The following is a 21,034-nucleotide window of genomic DNA, read 5'->3' on the forward strand; positions in this document are numbered from 1 at the left end:
ATTCCCATCGGCTATTCATATGTCCGTCCCTTCATAGAAAGAAAACAAACACGTTTCTGTTGCAACTTGATCATTTATTTTCAGTTTAGATTATGTAACAGCTGTGTGTGTCTGTCTGTGTGAGCGTGTGTGTTTATCCTTGGTTCATCAGAGTAGTATGTGAGCTCAATCCAATCAAACCATCTCATGTGGAGAGAGACCAAACCAAAAAAAATTTGGTACAGCAATCCTTAAAATCAAATAAAACGTCCGTCGGATTCTTAATCCCACTCTTAAAAAGGGAGATGTTCTTTGCAAATTATAATTACAGGCTAACGCTGGTTTGTTTTTGCAGGATATGAAATCATTCTGTAGTGTTTTATTTTTTTTTAATTTTCATTTTTCTTCCCCAAGCTCAGTAACACTGCATCTCCATTCTAAAAACAAATGGCGTGGCCGGCCGACAGCGCCGTCAGCCGTGTGAGTACACAAGGGGGGGACATGTAGCTACATTAGTGGCATAGCTGAGCTCTCAATATGAGAAAGCTGACACACTGGACTTGGTCTCTCGTTTCATATTGTTCGTCTAAAAAAACTGATTCAGTCTCGTTTTCTTCATTCATTTGATGCAGTTTATTTCTCCCTCTTCGCTCCTTGTTGTCGTTGTTCTTCTCTTTCAGCATAGTTGTGTGTAAAAGAGAGAGCAGCTGTTTGGGTCGGCTCTAGCAGCGTTTCTCCTCTGGTAACGAATTGATCGACTCCATGCAGGCTGCCACTTTAGTATTTAGTCCTTTTCTGGCACCAGCTTCAGCACTTTGCCGATGGCGATGGTTTTGCCTGACGGAAGGAAGGAAGATGTGAGACGTGAAAACTATTTCTCATTGAATTACTTAACTCACTCGTGCATTTAACGTATATAAATACACAATGTTATGTTAGCAGCTAAAAACTGAGATGATTTTATATTACAAAACACACACTCCCACAGTGTCCTAACCTTCATCCCGCAGTGTGAATCGTCCCATCTGAGGGAAGTCTTTGAAGGTCTCTAAGCAGATGACTCCTGCTGCCCGGAGCCTGGCGATACACACCTGGTCCTGCTTAACAAAGCGTGGTCGTGTTTTGCTTTTCTCGCCCGTCTTCTTGTCCACCAGACAGATTAAGGCCTGCGGTCAGGAATTCAAGAGTTCAACCAGAGTCCGGCGAAACCAGGAGGTGACCAATATAAAGACCTATGCTTGTAGGCGGTAACTTACTGTGATCTGCACTTCTTCGATGCAGGTGTGGATGTGAAGGACCGCGTTGTAACCAGGACAAATGATTGATTTGTGCTCGATGATAACGATCTGAATCACACAAAAAAAGGGAGAAAATTTTAAAATGAGAAGTCACAATCACAATATATGTTCAGGATATACTGGAAATCACATTTAATTCACTCGTCATGTTTTCATATATACTTCAAAATTTAAAAATTCAAAGTGCCACGTGTCAGTAAAATGTGTCTGTATCTTTGAATGATAAATAAGGAAGTGCCAGTCACCACAGCAGCCTGCTCTGCTAACATTGCATCCAAAAAAAATTTAAAAAAGAGAAAGAAAAGCTGCTGACTGCCGGCTGCCTGTTAACAGTGGCTCCGCATAAACGTCTGGCTTTAGAATTGATCAGGTTGCGGCACAGACATCCCACCCACAAAAGCCCTGCTTGGACAGACCCTGACCCCCCCAACCATTTGTTGCTGTTGCTATGCCAACCTGTAAAAAGGATGCATGGATTGTTGGAGAGCAGCAGACAGGAGAGGGGGGCGGCAGTGGATTAAATACAGGAGCATATGGTGTGGAGTTTATTTGTTAGTAATTTTTTTTTAAAGGGATAAATCAGACTACTGATGCCAGCAGGAAGGGATTGTGGTCTTCACCTGTGCGTCAAAGGTGCGGCCGGAGTGGCACAGGTTGTCAGGGCTACAGAGGATGAACCCAGGTAGGATCTCCTCCTCCTCAATGCCCTTCAGCCTCAACTTCAGATTCTCCCCTGGGGTCGCATCATCTGTCTCCACGTCATCGCTCAGCAGACTCAATACCTCCACTGTGTGCTGTAACACACAAAGAGGCGCTTGTAAATATGTTACCTAAACACATTATCGCTGCACTGGAACCGGATCCAAATAGCTGAAACCTTTCTGATAAAAGGATCGTCTTTCTGTCCACGCTGCAGTACATTTAATACAAGAATGAAGCCTCTGAGTTATTTCTGGGAGGAGGGGTTTATCGGTCTCATGTGAGAAGGACCAAAGTCACACAGAGGAGAGCTCACCCTGTTTGGCATCATGATCAGCTGCTGAGCTTTACTGATGGATCCGGACTCCAGTTTCCCGAGGATGACTGTGCCCATGTCCTGCACACACACACACACACACACACACACACACACACACACACAAGCACACACATAACAATTAATTGGGAAATCAAAAATATAACATAAAAGTTCCTACAATTGAAACAAGGACAAGAATCTTTGTTTCCTTCAAATGTTTTTCTGTCTGAGAAGTCATCCTTGGAAACTGGAAAGGGGCAGGCACTTCCAAAAAAAATACTTGGCAGGTGATTGGATGAACAATCTGTCTGAACAATCACTGTCTTAACTTGTGAGGCAGTTGGCTTTGCGAGATCACAACATTACGTAAGACTCCTCATAGGACGCTATTCAGACACAAGCGCATAACTTTAAGCCTGACGAGATGGATTCTTGTGTGATCTTGTGAATCCAGCTGCCTCCAAAGGTAAGGAATGTGCATCCTGTTTCATTAGTGTATGGCTGCAACTAATGATTGTGTTTCTTCTTTCTTCTGATTATTTCACAATGAATCAATTAATTGTTTTGTCTATAAAATCTAAAAAACTGTGAAAAATAACAGTTAAAAAGGTCAAAGGTGACGTCTTCAAATGTCTTGTTTTGTCTGACCAACAATACAAAACACCAAAGATATTGACTTATTATCATGTAAGACAATGAAAAGCATGGACAAGCAATTAGACAATTTTGCTTAAAAACATTAACTGCGTTGTGATGGACAATGGACAGATGTGTGTGTATATAAAATACAACATTACACTGGTGTTTTCTGACTATTAAACTAATCTGACAAACATTTGCATAGTTCAAATACCATGTCAGAGGAAATCTGGCAAAAACCAAAAGTGAAAACCTAATTTTATTTCAGAAAGATTGGAAAACTATTTTAAGTTGAACTAGTGTAAAAGTAAATCACCATAAACACACATAAGATTTGGAATATTACCATGATATATTGAATCTGAAAGATACAGGCCGTTGGACAGAGATGATAAAAATCTGTGACTATTACTTATATAATGAGGTAGATTTTTTTCCCTGTAATATCCTTTATATCATGTTTTACAACAAATATGGTTTTAAAAAAAAGTTCAAAATTCAAATTTGATCCGAAATGAGGACGGAGCATTAAAGGGTTAGTGTGTAGGATTTAGTGACATCTAGTGGTGAGGTTGAAGATTGCATACATTGAATACATGTCCCTCACCCTCCTTTCAAAATGAAACTATGGTGGCCGCAAAAGTTACAAAAAATGTGAAAGGCCCTATAAAGAACTCATTCTAAGGTAACGAAAACACAATCATTCTTAGTTTCAGGTGATCACACACTATTTAAAACATACTTCTGAATATTATATTCCATTTCTACCTCAAGTCTGTTTGACAAGATGCCACTAAATTCTACACACTGCACCTTTAACTGAACTTACTACAACGGCAATGATTAGTAGATTGACAGGAAATGAAAGCAAATTATATTGATACTTGAACAATCATCATTTTCTTAAGACAAGATGATCAAATTCTCTGGTTCTAGTTTCTCAAATATGAATAATTTCTCTATGAAAGTAAACTGAATATTTTTGGCTTGTGGACTGTTGATAGGGACAAAATAACACTTGAGGACATCACCTTGGGCATCAGGAAACAGTAATTGACTTTTTTTTTTTTAATTAAAAAAACATTTTATAGACCAAACAACTAATCAAGTGATCAAAAACAACAAAATCAACAATGAAGCAATCGTTACTTGCAGCCCAGCATGGAACAGAAGAAAAATAACTCTCCGAAAAAGCCTCCCACTTTATGTGGATTACATACTATAAATTATTCATTTATGACATTTATGTCAGCAAATGGTTCAACCACAGGCCAATGTTTCCACCATCTTTCATTGAGGGAATAGTGGAAGGGCTACCTATTTTTAATTTACTTCTTTTAATTAATTTAAGAGTAAAAAAAGATTTATAACACTGTTTTGGATTGTATTGGAAGGCAATAAACAAATAACATCCACATAAATCTGCTCTGGTCCAATAGGTTAAAGTTGTGTAATTAAAGCAGTGTTAAAATTCACACATCTAGATGTAATTTGGGGTAGATTTATGAGGCTTAATTCTAACATCATGTACAGTTCAAAAAGCATGGTGCAGTCACTTTTAATGCCTCTTCTTATGTCGGAGCTTTATTAGATGCAACAAGATTATATTCACTGGGATTATCACGCCTTGTGTTTATTTTGTTGTCGACAGAAGATTTTTTGGAAAATTCTGTAAAAGTTTTGATGTTAATTATGAAAGTCAAAACTTCTGCTTTCATCAGGGGGCCAAATATGTTTTGCAGGAGGGGAGGATTTGGCCCACAGGCAGCTATTTGCCCACCACTGTTTGATGAGTTATGTAAAATTAAAGCTACCAAAGCTGTCACAGTACATATTCATTTAACCCACAGAGTGCCACACATAACATACCACACAATCAGCAATACTGTTGACATATTGAACTATGACGTTGTTATGTAAGTTTGTGTTTATTTTTGATTCTTTTCGTAATAAAATATGAATAAAATGGGTAAAGAATACACACTTGTAATCTGTAACTTTTACCCATTAAATATTCTTGCATCATAAGTTGGGCTGCTCCCTTGATTCTTTTGAATAAGAGTCATTGAATATTAGTCTGTCATGCAACACAGAATGAAAGTTTTTCCCATCATCTGAAAAAAATGCCTTGGAAATGATCCAAAATGCCCCCGAAGCATATTTCACGAGGCCAAAAAAAAAAAAAGCCCTCCTACCCCGGTATGAGCTCATTATATCGTGATTTTAGATGCTGGCGGGTTTACATAGTGGGATGTTTGGTTTGTTGTTGATTAATGTGTATGAATAATTCCATGAGAGGTGGGTTATGTAAATGACAAGACACTGAATACATCCCAGCTCCGGAAAAAAATAAATAAAAATGCAGAGCAGTGGAGCACACAATTATTACACAATACTTATAATACATGGAATTTTGGAGGAGAAACCACTGAACGCTTCCTCTTGTGTATGCAAATTTCAACAATGTGTCAGTGATAATAATAAAAACATGAATCACTTCTGCAAAAAACAAAAAATCAGCTATAGATTTCTACATTAATACAAACTGAATGTCTTTTACTGGGCTAGAAACTGCTCGGAGCCAAACACGAATTAACGATCCTGCTTTGAAAACCATTTGTTTCCAACACCCCAAATATAATCAGGGTGTTTTTACCCACAGCTGTGTGAGGATCTGCTGTGTGACGACCACAAGTATGCAAGCACCCAGTTAACTGAACCGTAATCCTGTTACATCAGGCGAACAACCAGTTGGGATTACTTAGTCATATAACCACTACATAAGGCTCTTATGCAATCTTAAGAAGAGGGGAGCATTTTAAACGACGACAAGACAAGAGGATGAAAGGAAAAGATGACATACTGTTAGAAGAAAAGGAGAGAGCTGATGATTAATGAAGCGGCGACTGACGCGGCTCCAAAATAACTCAATTCCAACAACACTTACAGTACGTGTTGAACTGCTTCCAATTTCCAAACCGCAGCGAGTGCCAAGCAGCTGAATTATCTTTAAGAGGAATGACTATGCAGAGGCTGTGTGTGTGTGTGAGCGTGTGTGAGCATGTGTGTGTGTGTGTGTGTGTGTGTTTGTGTGACAGAGTGTGTGTTCTTGGAAAAGCACCCGAGAGGAAGGAGAATGACAAACTGGAGAGGGAGGAAAACAGATTTTGGCCAAGTGAACAAAAAAACTAAAAGAAATGTAATACCCACTCATCCGCTGAGTAGAGAAAAAAACAAGTCTCTGCAGGTTTATGGTTTTTCTCTCCTCAGACAGAGAATTATAGCTGCTCACCTTGTATTTGTCTACTATAGGTAGTCTGACTGGTCCGTCATTGGATCTGGTAAAATTTGGCAAACTGTCCAAGTGGGCGATAAATGGCAAAGCCCTGGTGAAGACAGAAAAAGACAAACTATCCATTAACGTAGTCGTTAAAGTTCATGAAATACATTCCAGCCTGTTGAAGTAAAGTCAGAGTCAAGCTTCTGTGTCCTCGTGTGTTCAATGGCTGATTTGTGTGACCGTGACTCTTTTGTATCAAGTGCATTCTGGCACAAAAGTAGGAAGCCTGAAGCAGTAAAAAAAAAAAAAAGCTGCAGTCTATGTCTGTTTATTTAACAAGAAGATCTGAATTTGTGTGGAAAAACTTTAAATCAGAAGCATTAGTACCAAATAATGAGGTGAAAAATAACACCTGGGATTTCAAGCTTGAACCTGCACTGCACTGCTAATCTGTTCAAAATCAATGAAAAGTTCATTAAAGTGAGTAACTTTGCTGAATGTCTGAATACTTAAGTTAAAACAGCTCAATCCACAGCTCTGTGAATTTAGCCCATAGCTTGTTTACATTGTGGCAAATCTGCTACTGAGGGGATAAGGAGAACCCTTCAACACATTCATGGACGTTTTTATGATTGATGATCAGAGTGTACAAAGAAAAAGAGTTTTGAAGTATTGGTTTGGAGTGTAAGGACAAACTGGTGTGATATTTGTGACAAAAATGGTTAACTGGGGGAAAAACAACCCCACGAAAAAATTAAATATTAACCCAAACATTCAGATACTGTCCGAGTCATGTTTTCATATTGATGATGTGTGTTGTTTTTGTTTACACAGTGTATTACATTATTACAGAGTATTCCCTGTGGATCATGTACACAGTGTGCAGCAAGAAAACTTACGTGTACCATGGGCATTCAGTCACGGGGTCCTTGAGATTGGCACCTGTGAGTCCAGAGCAAGGCATAAAGTGGATGTCTTTCTTGGGGTTGAAGCCCACCTTCTTTAGAAATGGCACCAGCTTCTCCTTACACTCCTCATACCTGCGTGAGGGTGAGGAACAGATGGGGATTATTTACTACATAAATGCATGACATTGTGGATTTTTACAATTTTCAGCATTGTCAGCATTTTTTATGATTAGTGTAGAAATACCGCTCCTAACATGAGCATTAAAATTCACGTCAAATCTTATCGGCCCTGCTCACCTCTCTAGGCTCCAGTTGACAGTGGGGTCATCCATCTTGTTGATCAGGACAATGAGGTGTTTGACTCCTGCCGTTTTAGCCAGCATGGCGTGCTCCCGTGTCTGTCCGCCCTTCTCAAAGCCCGTCTCAAACTCTCCCTTTCTTGCTGAAATCACCTGATACAAACGCATAATCACATGTTAGAGCGAGCATCATCTTCTTTATCTATATTCTGTGCTTATAAGATACATGACAGAGATGGACCAGAAGTGGATTATTCTGAAGGAGTGTTCTAAGTTAGAAGAAGTTAGACAATAAATATAAAATGTTACAAGCACCTGTAGTATGCGTGAGTACAGGATTTAATCTGTGTGTGTCTGAAGTTTAGGGTCAGTTAGGGTTAACTGTACGTGTGTCCATGTTAGTCCAGCTCACCAGGACTGCCAGGTCAGCCTGTGAAGCTCCACCAATCATATTGGGGACAAAGCTCTTGTGTCCGGGGGCGTCGAGGATGGTGAAATGTTTTTTCTCAGTCTCGAAGTAAGCCCTCCCCACCTCCACCGTCTTCCCCTTGTCTCTCTCCTCCTGGTTCGTGTCCAGAGCCCACGACAGGTACCTGCAGTAGCCGCCGTTATTCATTCATTATTGTTGTTTATATTTTGCAATGACACAAGAAAAAGAAGGCTGATGAGACCAAAAAACATATTTGGGTAAATGTCGACTTACGGCTGCAGATGACAATTATTTTCATTATCCATTAATCTGCTAATTATTTTCTCAGCTCAATGATTGTTTTGTCTATAAAATGTCAGAAAATATTGAGCCTGGAAAAAGCAGAAATTCCTCACATTTCAGAGGCTGGAATCAGTGAATAATTAGCCTGAAAAAAAACAAACAAACTCAAAACTAGTTGCAGATTAATTCTCTGTTGATTGAAAAATGGATCCAGAATCGCTGCATACTTTTTGAAATCAAATATTCTTAAATGCATGAGGGGTCAGCTTGATGTTATTACATTATAATAGGGATATATTTTATAATTTAATATTCCTATATATGATACATAAAGTAAACAAATTAATGGAAAATGCAATTAACTGTGTCCCAAAGTTACACTTTACATAAAATAAAACTTTTTGTGTTAAAAAGGCATTTCAATTTCTATTTCAATTTCAATTTTTTGATTTGCTTGAAAACAATACAGCTGTTTTGGTCATTTTCACACTAACAGGGTAACCATATGTAAATCAGTGTATCCTGTGTGGGGATATTTCTCAAGCAACAAGGCATCACCTCAAAATTTAAGACTTATTGTCATTAAAAATAAGACTTTTTAGCACATTTTGTGACCTTAAATTCTTTTTTAAGGATCTTCAGGAACCCTGTAATTGATTGACTGATTGAATGGAATTTTATGGTTAGGAGCCGCTGAGTGACTAGAAAAAAGTAAAATAACACAATCTTTCAAATGTAAAGCTACTGATAGTATTCATGAGCATATTTTATACTGTTTAACTGATTCAGAATCTCTCACCATGTCTCCCTGTTCTTCTCTTTCGCTTCTCTTTCATATTTTTCCAGGGTTCGCTTGTCCACCATTCCAGTTAAGTACCTATATAGAGAGAAACACAACAAAAGGAGAGGTTGGCAAAGCAGAAGTCGAGAAGGACTGTAATAATGCACACAGGTGACTTTATGTATATCTGTGGCGCCACACACTGAAAACTGTGCAGTACTGTTGAGCAAAAGGCGACCCTTTGCACTCTGGGTAATAGCCCAATGATGTAATACAAGCGTGGACGTTTTTTTTCCCGACTTTAAACACTGAATTTATTTTTAATTTTCAAAATCTGAAGGCAGTTTTAAGTTTTCCATAAAGTGTTGTCATTTAAAAGACACACAACACCACGCTGAACATGACATTTAAGTACTTTATATTTTTTATTTATCGTGAGCCTCTCAGCGTTGAGATCCGCCAACACACAACATGAAAAATGTATTACTCACATGATCTGTCCTCCAATTGTCGATTTTCCAGCATCTAACAAGACAAGAACATGTATAAAAATGATAAGAGGGAAACAGCTTTACTTAAATGAATGAACATGGACGTAAAAGGAATGAGACGCACCCACGTGACCGATGAAGACAACGTTCACGTGTTCTTTCTTAGGGGCGTTTGGTGGTGCGGGGGCCACTTTGGGTACGGGCAGCTCCTCCTCTTCCTCCTCCATCATCTCCTCGTCCTCCTTCCTGACGGCGCCCTCCTCACAGGCTCCCCCAGCCCCCGGGTCCTCCTGTCCTCCACCTCCTCCGTCTCCCCCCGGCTCTTCCTTCTGCTCCCACGTCTCTTCCTCTGTGGTCATGTCTGCCTCCGTGCCTCCGTTCTCCAGTGGAGCTGCAACCCATACAGAGTTTATTTACTAAAGATGTCATTCTACTCGTTAACCCCCATGTTTTTAATGCACGAGGTGGGAAATTAATACGAGACCTTCAACGTGCTTTAAAATGTGTCATTTATGCTGATATACATCTACCAGTTTTCCTTTTTTTTCACCAAACTTAAATCCACTTTGCACATTTTTGCACACATATTTCAAATGAGATCTCCTCCTGGACACTTCAAGCAGGCACAGAGGCCATTCCAACTTCAAAGACAGAGCAACACTGAGCAAAGTCTTCTTATTCATCTCTATCTGCTGCACCACTATCAGTCACACGCCTATCTAAGACATTACAGCTGCAATGATTAGCTGATGATTATCTTTTTTTTTAAAGAAGAAAATGTGAAAATGTTCTGATTCCAGCTTTCTTTAATCTTTTATGACACATCTTTAGCCTGAACGTCTGATCAGTTCATCAAGAAATATAATTAACAAATGAATCAAGGCAGTTTATTGAATTATATTCTATTGTGAATTCATCTTGATTGTGAATCTGCATAATATTTTTTAGTTTTTAATCCTGTTTAAATGAAATAAATTGCAACTTCATTAACCAATCTGACTTAACAGAGCTCCATTTATTATTTCTCGAACTCGACCGATGTACCGCTCAGTCGATATTGGCATATAACAGATATATCAGTATCGATCAATATCAATATATGTCTGATATGCACCAATATATTTTAAGTTATATAGGCAACATTTTATATATATCTGATCCTTATTCTTAATTCAAGTTTAATATATATGTATATATTTTTTGTTGTTGTGTTTTATTATTTTATTTATAATTATTTAATTCCCTGTGTAGTTTACTGTTTCGGTGCACTAATGCCATTTCATACAATAAAGTTCATAGTTATAACTGTAAAATATACTGCATCCTTTGTCACAAATGTTTGATAACCACATTGCACATATATATAAGATTATCAGTCAACATATAGATCAGATTTTTTTACACCATAATATGAGGCATCAGCCCCAAAATCCAGTAACAGTCGGGGCACTAGTTATTTCCATTTGAAAAATCTAAATCAATCTACATATGCCATTAAAAAAAGGCCTTGAGGAGGGCATATGCTTAAAAATTAATTTGCCTTCACAATCATCTCAACACATTGTATCTCTTCATTGTGTGTGGTCTGCTGTTTATCATTTACTCATGCTGTCCACTTGTTAAAAACACAATTATCTGCCAGGAAAACAAGCACAACTCGTATAAATAAACAGTAACAAGAGTACATGGAAATCTGCGAAGAAGAGGCAGCCTCCCATGGCAACAAACAAATAAGCTTCCCATTTCCATAACTATGAAATTATGCAGCCCAGCAGTCATGTACAATGCCTATTTTCTTCTCATCCCTCGTCCTTTATAATCAGCCTGTGAGAAACTGCTGCTGGCAACTCAGAAAAGCTATTCCTGCCTTGACTTTGTCCACGCTCTAATTATAATTTGTCGTTCAGACATGTTCATAGGAATTTGAGTGTATTTTATAAAAGGAATAACAAGCGCTGGAATGAGTGTCGCTGTGAATATCTGTCATTTAGTGATGAGAGGGGAACAGTTTCTAGACACCATTCATACTGTGTGTCTATCTTTTCTATACACGCTACATCTGATCATGTGATCCTGTGTCTGTATCTCACTCAGTCTGGCTACAGCTGCCTCTCCATTAAAAAAAAAAAAAAAACATCATCAGTTCTCTGTAATTCAAGTGGAGGGGAACAGTGTCCCGGGTCAGGCCAGGAATGTGAACAAACCTAACACAGGTAAATTAAAACTAGTGGGAACCAAGGTGACTGTATTCATCTGGAATAAGCAAATAAAGGGGTAAGGTCTTGGACATGCAGGGCTTGACAGCGATCACAATGTGTGCCAAATGGTACGTCTATTTCGGGCATGGACAAGTGAGGTTGCATCATATTGAACATGAGTCCATGCACATGAGTTTACCAGCTATCCAAATATGGTACCTACAAGCAAGGGATTCAAAGTGAACCTCAAAACACTCCTATCAGCATTAAGTTTGGTCTGAGGTTTCAAACCTGGCTGCAGGTACATGTGCACACCAGGGTTATGACTCAATAACCTAAACATGCAATGCTTACAGTACATTGTATACATACATTGCACACAGGCTGTTTCTGCCACCTCCATGCTGGCAACTGGATCAGGGGCACCTTTAAGGAGAGAAAAGCATGTCAAACTTTCATAAATATTTATTAGGCAAGAGGGGTCACGTTTTTGGTTTGGTTGTGACAGATAATCGGTTATATGGCAGTTATTCATCTAGTGCAGCACATGACAACCACTCTGTCGACTTGTTGATTAGTTAGTGGAAATGCAATAACTGTGACACTGGTTTCACACAGGAAGGCTAACTTAGCTGGATTAGCAGGCTAAGCTAACTTCCAGGCAGCTGTATGACATTCACCCACCGTCTGAAGGAGGCATTTCCACAGCGCTGGCTTGAAGGAAGCTCGGCACAAACACCGGGGCGTTAACGTTGGGGACAAACGGCTTGGCGTTGACGTTGAGGGCGGCGAAGGCGGTCGGGAGCCCCGCCGCGGCAGCCGGGGCCTCGGCATCCTCCTCCAGCTCCCACGAATCCGGGGCTGTGTCTCTCGAGTCCATCGCTGCGTTTTCCAGAGTTGACAACCTGTCCGCTGCAGGGAAAGGTGTATGATTTTTACGGTTCCGTGAAAAGGCGTTTAGTTGCTGGTGTGTTTATACTCTTGGCAGCACATTTGGTGAAGTTCCCATCGCTTTGTGAAGCCCGGCCGAGGAGAAGTGGTGCTCAGCTGCTGCACGACCACCAAACACCGCTAGAGGCCAGCAGCTGACCTCCTCTGGCTGTACCACCAACTTCACACCTCTGCAGATAAATGGAGCTGTCTCTCTCATACATGAAACAAAGATGACAAACTACAAATATGTTGTCTTTTTTTATTGTAATTTTATTGTCACACTAAAACAAATACAACAAAACAAAACATATAAATACAATTAAATGTCCCTTAAGGATCCTTCAACGTATAGCTTATCAGGTTACACAAAGTTATAAAACTGAATAAATAAATAAATAAATAGGTTAAAAATACCTTAAATAACTTAAAATGAGAACAGGTAAATGTGCTAATGTGTGTTTGTCTGCTTTTAATGGTTCACTCTTTGGCATCAGCGACTCCTCCAGCAGTGATGGCAAAAGTGGCCTCGTTCTCTGGCATATCAGGACTACAAGACATCAGGAAAAGGATATAAATTAGTAACTTAGAGATGAAACTTAGAAGTGAAATCACAAACCCTGAGTCCAGTGTCAGAGGACTTCAAATTTCAAATTTGGTCACTGATATATGTGTTCGTAAGATATTCAACTATTTAAGAAATCTTTGTGTAGGAAATATGAAATTCTAAGTCACTGAATCAAAAAATCTAGCAAAATTATCAACTTTATACAATCTGTTATATAATTACAGTGATCAAAAAGAATGTTAAAAATATCCTTGAATTCTGGCAATAATAAAAAAACAGTAATAAAATGTTTCAATGAATTTTCAAAGACCTACAGACATCATGACTTTCCAATAAAACTGATAACTACCTGTCAAATATCTTGGCAATCCTCATCTCTCCACGCCCCTTCCTCAAGCTCAACCTGGTGGTGGAGGCGTGGGCCAGGATGTGTCCACCGATTGGCTTCTTGGGATCAGCTTGAAACCTTAAACAGAAAAAAAAACCTCCTCAAAGCTTCAGACAATGTTGTGACGAAACAAAATTTCTAGCACAAAACTGAGGAAATTTGCCATCTCTTACGTCATTCCTGCACCAGGATCAGCTGTCATTTGGTTAGTAATGAACACACCTACATTGTACTCTAAGAAAAACATGAATGAAAGCGTCATGCATAGGTAAAATATAAAGTAATTATCATTGCAACAGTAACTGCAGACACACCCTGTTAAAAAAACATGATTGAAAGAAAAACATAAAGCTGTCCATGTTCCTTTTTTTTCATAAATACACATCAGCACACTCCTGGTTCAGACCTTCAGAGATCTTCTGCAGCCTGGAGAGCATCTGGGCCAGTTTCTGTTGCCGCTCAGCCAACTCTCCTCGACCAGAGAAGTCTACTCTGAACAAAGCCATGATGGAGTCAATGATCTGATGACAGGGAGGAGCAGACGAGGAGAATGAAAAAGTTAGGAACACTTACTTTCAGGGAGGTTATACCTGCTGTTGATCACATACATTTGCTTGAATAAAAAAAACTCCAGTAGCTTCACAGAGAGGGTGATTTCACAAACAGGACAAAATAAAACCAACAAAACAATGAATATGTGATAAAGAGTTTACAGACTTTGTTTTTTTATTTACCAACAGTTTGAAGACTCCTCCTTCCTCATGAAATTTGGCTGCTACAAAATCCAACAGCTCCATCTGGTGTTCACCTGGAGAGAGAGAGAGAAGATACTCAAATGTCTCAACTCAAACTGCACACTATCAATGATTTTCAGTCTAAATGAAGTGTATGTTCGCACTGGTGTAGGCCCGGGCATAAAGCACGTTGTCCAGCACAGCCTCATGGTCCACATTAAACCTGTCAGCTATGTCTTTCAGTCTGTCTGGGCGACTGGAACAAGACAGGTACAAGTCATAGAAGTCAAGGATCATAGGAAACACAAAAAAAGTAGCACATAGGAGTTAGATTCTTATACCTGCTGAAATAATATCGCTCATGTTTTATAAATGAATACACGGCAGGATGTCACATCAGTTTATGATTTTACCACAATCCAAACTGCAAATGTTATAATGTTATATGATTGTTCTCATCAGTGTGAGGATACAAGGTGTTCTCTGTGTCAATGAAGATGATCTTCCCGCCTGAGTAGCCATCCTCTCCTGGCAGCTGAGCAGTCACTGGACAAGAACAACCCAGAGTCTCAGAATTTTATGTAATTGATTTGATTTGTACCATGTTTACAGTCAGACACTTAAAAAAAAGAAAGAAAAAAAGATTCTTTACTCACCACAAAGAGTGTGAGAGAGTTGTGTTTTCCCAGTGCGGAACTCTGCAGGATGAAATAATGTTGTGAGTTTTGAGCCTGCACTACAAACTGAGTGATATTTGATATTTCTAATGACACACAGGCAGAACAAATGAAAGTAGGGTGTCTCCTTACCTCCAAAGGCCTCTGTGATAGCCATACTCTCGATTCCTCCACCCAACAGTTTACTGCAGAGATTAAGTCAAATGTTGACTCAGAAATATTTCAATAGATACACAATCAGAGATACTAACTCTTTATTTTTATCCATCCAGCCACAGTATCTAATGGTGAAACCCCACTTTCTTAATTTTACCAAATAAATTCTGGTATAAAACCAATGTCACCAATGCCAATGTAATTAGTAAAGGTGAATACTTTGGCATGGTGGAAAAAATGTACAATAATTTGGCATTTCATTGTTACTTTCACTCTGTTTGAAGACTAATAACTGAAGAAAATTGTATGAATTAACTGAAGCTACTGTATCTATATCTACATTCTCCATGTTCTCAAACATTAAGAGTAAATCTTAACTCGAACTCTTGGCTCCCAGTCGTGATGTGGAACACCTGCTTCCTCTTGGCACTGTACTCGAAGGCGGTCTGGAAACCAACACTCTATAATGTAAAGAGAATGATCTAATATCTAATAACAACATATATACACTTGTTATTTGTTCATCTTATTTCAAAACCGATTCATTCCTAAGACAATGAATCATATTTTACCAGCATTTTCCCAGCAGCCTCTTTGATTTTTTCCACTTTTGCCTCTGACAGACCCTTGATGTTGCACAGAGCCTTGCGAGTGGTCATCTGGATGCCCTTCACGGTGCAGATACCCACTGACTTCATCTTTTTGATGTCAGCCATATTCTGCGGTCAAAGGTGGGGAGAAATGGGTGATGCTCATATAAACAGCTGACTTTTGATGTGATGGGTGTATGTTGTGACTCTGCTGCTTACTCACAATCCCATGTTTCTGTAGGAGGTCAATGTCTTGGAAAAAGGACTCCTGTTGGGTGGAGGAAAAAGTATATTTAAGACAGTTGTTGAGCGGTAAACATGGCTTTTTTTTTGGATTCTCTAATAAATTATACTTGTTCATTATGTAACATAGGTCAAAGTGGTGATTGAGTGTAGTTGTGGTACTGAGATAATTTTCCAAAGATTTGTCAGTTTCACAAAAGCTTTATCAAAAAGTGTGGTATAAATTGCAGTAGTTTTAAGGTGGGCTGACACACTAATATTCATGGCATTGAGTATAGCTGTAAGGGGGTTTTGTACATATGTTGCTTTAGTTAATGGTAGCTGAGATTAATCAATACAGTTATATCTCACCTCATCATCCTGAAAAGCAGCCTCATCTTCAACCACCTGGTCCTCTGAAGCTTTCATTTTCATTTTTGACAGTGAATTGACCTTCAAACCTTTAGCTGGGGTCAAGTGAACAGTTAGCTAGCTCTCCTCTGCTCTTTCAACAACTCACAGAATCAACAAAACCGTTCAGTAAAACCATTAAAATTAACTAATTGACTTATTTCAATATATGAACACGTAAACCACAGAAATATTAAGCAATGACGGAAAAAGCAGTTTTAGTTAAACAGCAAACTACTCTTTGGTATGAAGTCCTCGCGCTACTGGCGGGAATATTTTGATACCTATGTACTGATACTTTCTTTCGACGCATTAAAATGCAACTGGAAATTACAGTTTTTACTAGTTGAACGAACATAAATATGGCTGACCGCTTCCTGTCTGTGTCGGCGTCAGTGTGGCACTTGAAGAGGCGAATATGAACAACTCCATAAAGTGATTTCTAGCAAGAAGAAAAATTTTCTAAAATTCCAAAAATTCCAAATTGAGGCAAAATTAAACTTTCTATTGCAACGCTAAGGACCAGGGGCTGAAAAAGATCCCTGAAGGCAGCATTTGACACATACAGTACGTTCTTCTGATAATGTAAAAACGTTTTGTTTTTCCTGGACATCTTGTAGAAATGTTTGGAAATATATGCACTGTATTATGGATCTTTTTCCTATAATTGTGGGGTCTTGTAAGCCCATGCGGCCTGGGGACTGTTGTATGCATATGACACAGCGTTATAACCTATGTGTCATCACTACTATAATAAACCTTTATTACTACAAACATGTCACAGAAGGAGAAGCACAGATTTATGTAATACTGATAACAGCTGCTTTGTATTGATGTGCTATATTCCCATGGCTCTGGCAATCAGTTGTTATTAATAACACCTATGTTTTTCCTGCAATGGCAAATGAAAAATGTCTAATATGAAAAAAGGTGTAGAAATGGGTCACATAGCAATTACACCATTTTGTTTTTTGTTAGTTATGATATAATTTAAAACTGCAGTAAAAACTAATAAGCATTCAGGCTACATGACACCTTACATTTAGTTTAATATTAGACAACGTTATATGTTTATGCCTTTAATAATGTAATAATCACATCTGGTCTTTTTATAGATCTTAATTATGCATAGTTACATAATTTCCTAACTCATGTATTTGAACCAATACACATAAAAACAAGACTTTCCATTGATTTGTTTTAATACCGCAGTCATGTTGAACACAGAACAGAGACATGGGTTTGCTAAGTGAACCGAGGCAAAAGATTGGAACATTTTCACATGAATAACAACAGAGTAAAGAAAATAACATTATCTAAAGACTGGACATGGTAACATTGAGACATTTGGCATCACAATGTTACCACCAACCGTCACTATCACACTTGTCCAAAGATATATGAGGCGTCTCCTATCTTAACTTCACATGCTAGCAATGGAAAACGACGATAATCTTTGAATCTTTTGAACAGCATGAAATGCGGTGTCATTGACTCATACAATCCATTGTTTAAAACCAGAAAACTATCTTTAAAAAAATCAATTACTAGAACCAGTTTTGAGTGAGATTGCACTTTGATATATATATACAGTACAATAGTGAATTGTGACAAACAGAAAAGCACCAAGAGAAAAGGTGCCATTTAGTTAATAGGACTTCCAGAGGCCAATCTATTTTTTCCTTCACTATAAACTTATTGTTGTATGCTCCCCTTGTCATGTTGCATCTGACCTGTCTGTCAGATATTCTAATAACATAATTCTCCACATACAAGTGAAACCAAGCAAGCACATGATGATGGAGTGAACTTAACCTTCTTCAGACTGCAAACACTGAGACATATTGGTAACCTCTGGATTTTTTTTTCTTTTAATTTATCCACCTGTACCCGCTATCCCCTAAAGAACACATTATTTATGTTATAGAAGTATTCATTTTAAAAAAAAAGAAAAAAGAAGATAGAAGCACAGTGCTCCTGCAAATCAGTCTCTGCATTATGTTGGAGTAAGGAGAGACAGTGAGAGAGAAGTGTTACACACGCATCGCATCCTCCTCTTCCTCCTCCTCTTAGTCAACCCAATACAGTTGAGTCAGCCTAAGGTTTGTGTGGTTGTCACGCAGTGTTTGCTTCTTTTTAATCACTGCAGTTCTTTCTCCTTCTCTTTGGTCTCTCTGTCTCTCCTTGTGGCCGGCCTCCACATTATTGTTTGTTATTCCAGCAGATCTCAGGCTCGTGTTTGGTCCTTCTTGTCTCCCTCACATTTTACCAGGAGCAGGAGGCATCATGCCCGGCATCCCACCAGACATTCCAGTGTTGGGACCCAGCAGGATCTAAAGAGGCAGAGGGAGACATTCAGGTTGTTCATCTCATTTTTGTTTATCATAACATCTGTACTTATAACTGCATTGGAGCTGCAATGATTAGTGGATTGATCAATTAGTTAATCACAAGACAAATTATGACCTATGATTTTAAGCATGGATTAATCATGTCAGAGATTTTTGAAGCAAAAAAACCCCCACCAAAAATCCACTAACTCTTTTCAAATGTGAAGACTTCAGGTGGTTCTCTGTTTTATATCATTATCATAATAAACTGAATGACTTTGGGCTTTAAACTGTTAATTTAACAAAAGAAATTACTTTTTGACATTTAATAGACTAATCAATTAATTGTCTGATCAAAAAGAATTGTTACACTCTGGGTAATTTTGTTATAGACTGTTTCAGTTAGGGCAAATATGCGACTACAGATGTTTTTTCATATAAAAAACAAAATGATTCACTTCAAGGGAAACTTCTGTATTTATTAACATTTTTGGTACATTTAACCCGGACCCTATTTTTCTATCATTTTGGGTTATGTGGGTGACTAATAGCAGCAACAACTTGTGAAACTGGTCCAGCACTGAGCACAAGTGCTTCAGTCAGCAGCCGTGAAACAGAGAATGAGACTTCTCCTTGAGCGAGACCTCGTTAGACACAATAACAAACAGATCAAATGAAACAAAAGGTAAAGAAAAACATTGTATTCTCCACAGGTATGGTCCTCTCCTCTCCATAATGTTGTCAGACACTTAAAATAATAATCTGAGCCTGTCAATTGACCAATGTCGACAGGGCGGGTATTGTGACAAAAATTACATTGCAGCCTGCTCTCGCTCAATACTGAACCATTCGCAAACACTGTCCAACTACAAGCACCCCAGCAATAGTAAGTAATTAGTCCCGTAGCATTGTGGTAACACTGTCATCCCACAGGGGTCAAAGTTGGGGGGCAAACACTCACCTGTCTCTGCTGTTGAAGCTGCTGCTGCTCCAGCTGTAGTCTTTCTGTCTCAAACACCACAGGCAGTACCAGGATCATGAAGGAGGTAGTGCCCACCCAGAGGGCCGAGCGGGAAAAACTGAAACAAGCAGACAACCTGATTAGTATCTGATGTGTTAAAATGTGCCAGTCCGGTGTGTAGGGATCTAAAGCGTGACCCTTGCCTAAATAAGGAATGCAAAGACAGGACTGACTGGCTGTGTCTGGGATCAATGATAAGATGGGAGGGCATACCTGTAAAACTTCTTCATCAGTGAGACAGAGCATTGTGCAGAAACCTCAGCAGCGGTGCGAACTGTGTCGGGAAACATCTCTGTCAGGCCCCACAACCTCTCTGTCAGAGTCTCATCCAGCTTAAAGAGAAAAAACATCAAATATGAAACTTAAGTACAAAAAGACTGAATGAGAACATGCAGAGAGGAGAAATCTATATTGACTTGGGGTACATACAAGCCTACAGTTTGAAACAGGTTGGTTTTCCTGGTGTTCATACAAGGATCAATTCTCATGAATACCATCATCACATTTAAGACAGTAACATGATAGTGAAGTGAACAGCCGGTTAAGCTTCAGTAGATACTCAAGTAGCTAGCTGGTTAGCATTTACGCAACGAGCCTTATTCGCCCAAGAAAGGAACAAACTAGAAACGAGATACATGTCTTTTTCATTCAAACACATATGCCCGAGTTGCCCCTTAACAGCTGGCTACTTACATCTTCATCTTCATCGTCGTCAATCTCGTCCTCGGGGGGCCGGGTAGATACCGGGCCCGCAGCGGGGGAAAGCTCTTCGATAGCGGACATGTCTCCCGCTGGCCGGCTCTTCTCTGTCGGGTCAGCTGTGCGCACGGCGAACAAGTCGCTGTAAAACAGTCCTTGGTCAGTTTAAGGTGTTTCTGAAGAGCTCCCAAAGGCTTTCTTTGAAGCTAAAAGCTAGTAGACATGCAGCAAGTCCAGGCTGAGGTCACAGGAGGAAAGCGTGAGGCTCGGTGACGTCAGAAGGGTAGAGGTCATTTTGTACTTCACGTCAATTAAATGGCGCCCCCTGTCGTAGCAGCTGTCTAATAGCAAGAGTCACACATTGAGGGTTTTTGAACAGACAAAAAAAAACTTATATATGTAATTTTTGTCCAGTATTACGTTCTATTGTGTCATATTGGCCGCTAGGAGATAAATGTTACTCCTATGACCTTGAATGTTAACATTTAGAGTGTCACATGAGTTTTTTTCCGAGCTGTTGTCCTAAAAGTATGGAGGATATTTTCAGTCATAATTAAAAAATTGAAGTCCACTTAAAGGCAAATTGAAAAAGCAAATTTAAAACATAAAATGATAATTTGAGAATGTGACGTAGCTATGACAAAAGTGAAATTTAAAATGAAAAAGCTTAAATTGTAAAGATGAAACTGAAAGCTTAAATTGTAA

At 39.0% G+C, this 21,034-nt stretch overlaps 3 protein-coding genes across 4 annotated transcripts; all 3 read right to left on the reverse strand.

The window, feature by feature from the left end:
• Nucleotides 1-59: 59 nt before the first annotated feature.
• gspt1 (G1 to S phase transition 1) lies at nt 60-12,644 on the reverse strand. 2 transcript variants are annotated; one of them, XM_053340911.1, is made up of 14 exons: nt 12,288-12,644; nt 11,976-12,029; nt 9,530-9,796; nt 9,406-9,439; nt 8,933-9,010; nt 7,834-8,014; nt 7,420-7,574; nt 7,114-7,254; nt 6,227-6,320; nt 2,293-2,373; nt 1,898-2,071; nt 1,236-1,325; nt 977-1,145; nt 60-816 (listed from the first exon to the last, which is right to left on the reverse strand). In XM_053340911.1, exons 1-14 carry the CDS (start codon nt 12,481-12,483, stop codon nt 764-766), a joined length of 1,767 nt encoding a protein of 588 aa, XP_053196886.1. In that variant the 5' UTR covers nt 12,484-12,644; the 3' UTR covers nt 60-763. The 2 variants fall into 2 exon arrangements, with proteins under 2 accessions (XP_053196886.1, XP_053196885.1); XM_053340910.1 differs by having other exon boundaries at nt 6,227-6,344.
• A 228-nt stretch (nt 12,645-12,872) lies between these two features.
• Nucleotides 12,873-16,297, reverse strand: dmc1 (DNA meiotic recombinase 1). The gene is made up of 13 exons (XM_053340924.1): nt 16,241-16,297; nt 15,870-15,914; nt 15,629-15,775; nt 15,435-15,517; nt 15,033-15,085; nt 14,880-14,921; nt 14,697-14,769; nt 14,388-14,479; nt 14,224-14,297; nt 13,896-14,010; nt 13,663-13,723; nt 13,451-13,567; nt 12,873-13,083 (listed from the first exon to the last, which is right to left on the reverse strand). The coding sequence occupies exons 1-13, from the start codon at nt 16,295-16,297 to the stop codon at nt 13,014-13,016; spliced, it is 1,029 nt and encodes a 342-aa protein (XP_053196899.1). The 3' UTR covers nt 12,873-13,013.
• Nucleotides 16,298-17,375: 1,078 nt separating this feature from the next.
• On the reverse strand, nt 17,376-20,593 carry tomm22 (translocase of outer mitochondrial membrane 22 homolog (yeast)). The gene is made up of 4 exons (XM_053340930.1): nt 20,324-20,593; nt 19,844-19,962; nt 19,571-19,688; nt 17,376-18,612 (listed from the first exon to the last, which is right to left on the reverse strand). The coding sequence occupies exons 1-4, from the start codon at nt 20,411-20,413 to the stop codon at nt 18,538-18,540; spliced, it is 402 nt and encodes a 133-aa protein (XP_053196905.1). The 5' UTR covers nt 20,414-20,593; the 3' UTR covers nt 17,376-18,537.
• Between the last annotated feature and the right edge of the window lie 441 nt (nt 20,594-21,034).

Source organism: Scomber japonicus, chromosome 20 (genome assembly GCF_027409825.1).
Source record: "Scomber japonicus isolate fScoJap1 chromosome 20, fScoJap1.pri, whole genome shotgun sequence".
In the NCBI taxonomy this organism is placed as follows: domain Eukaryota; kingdom Metazoa; phylum Chordata; class Actinopteri; order Scombriformes; family Scombridae; genus Scomber; species Scomber japonicus.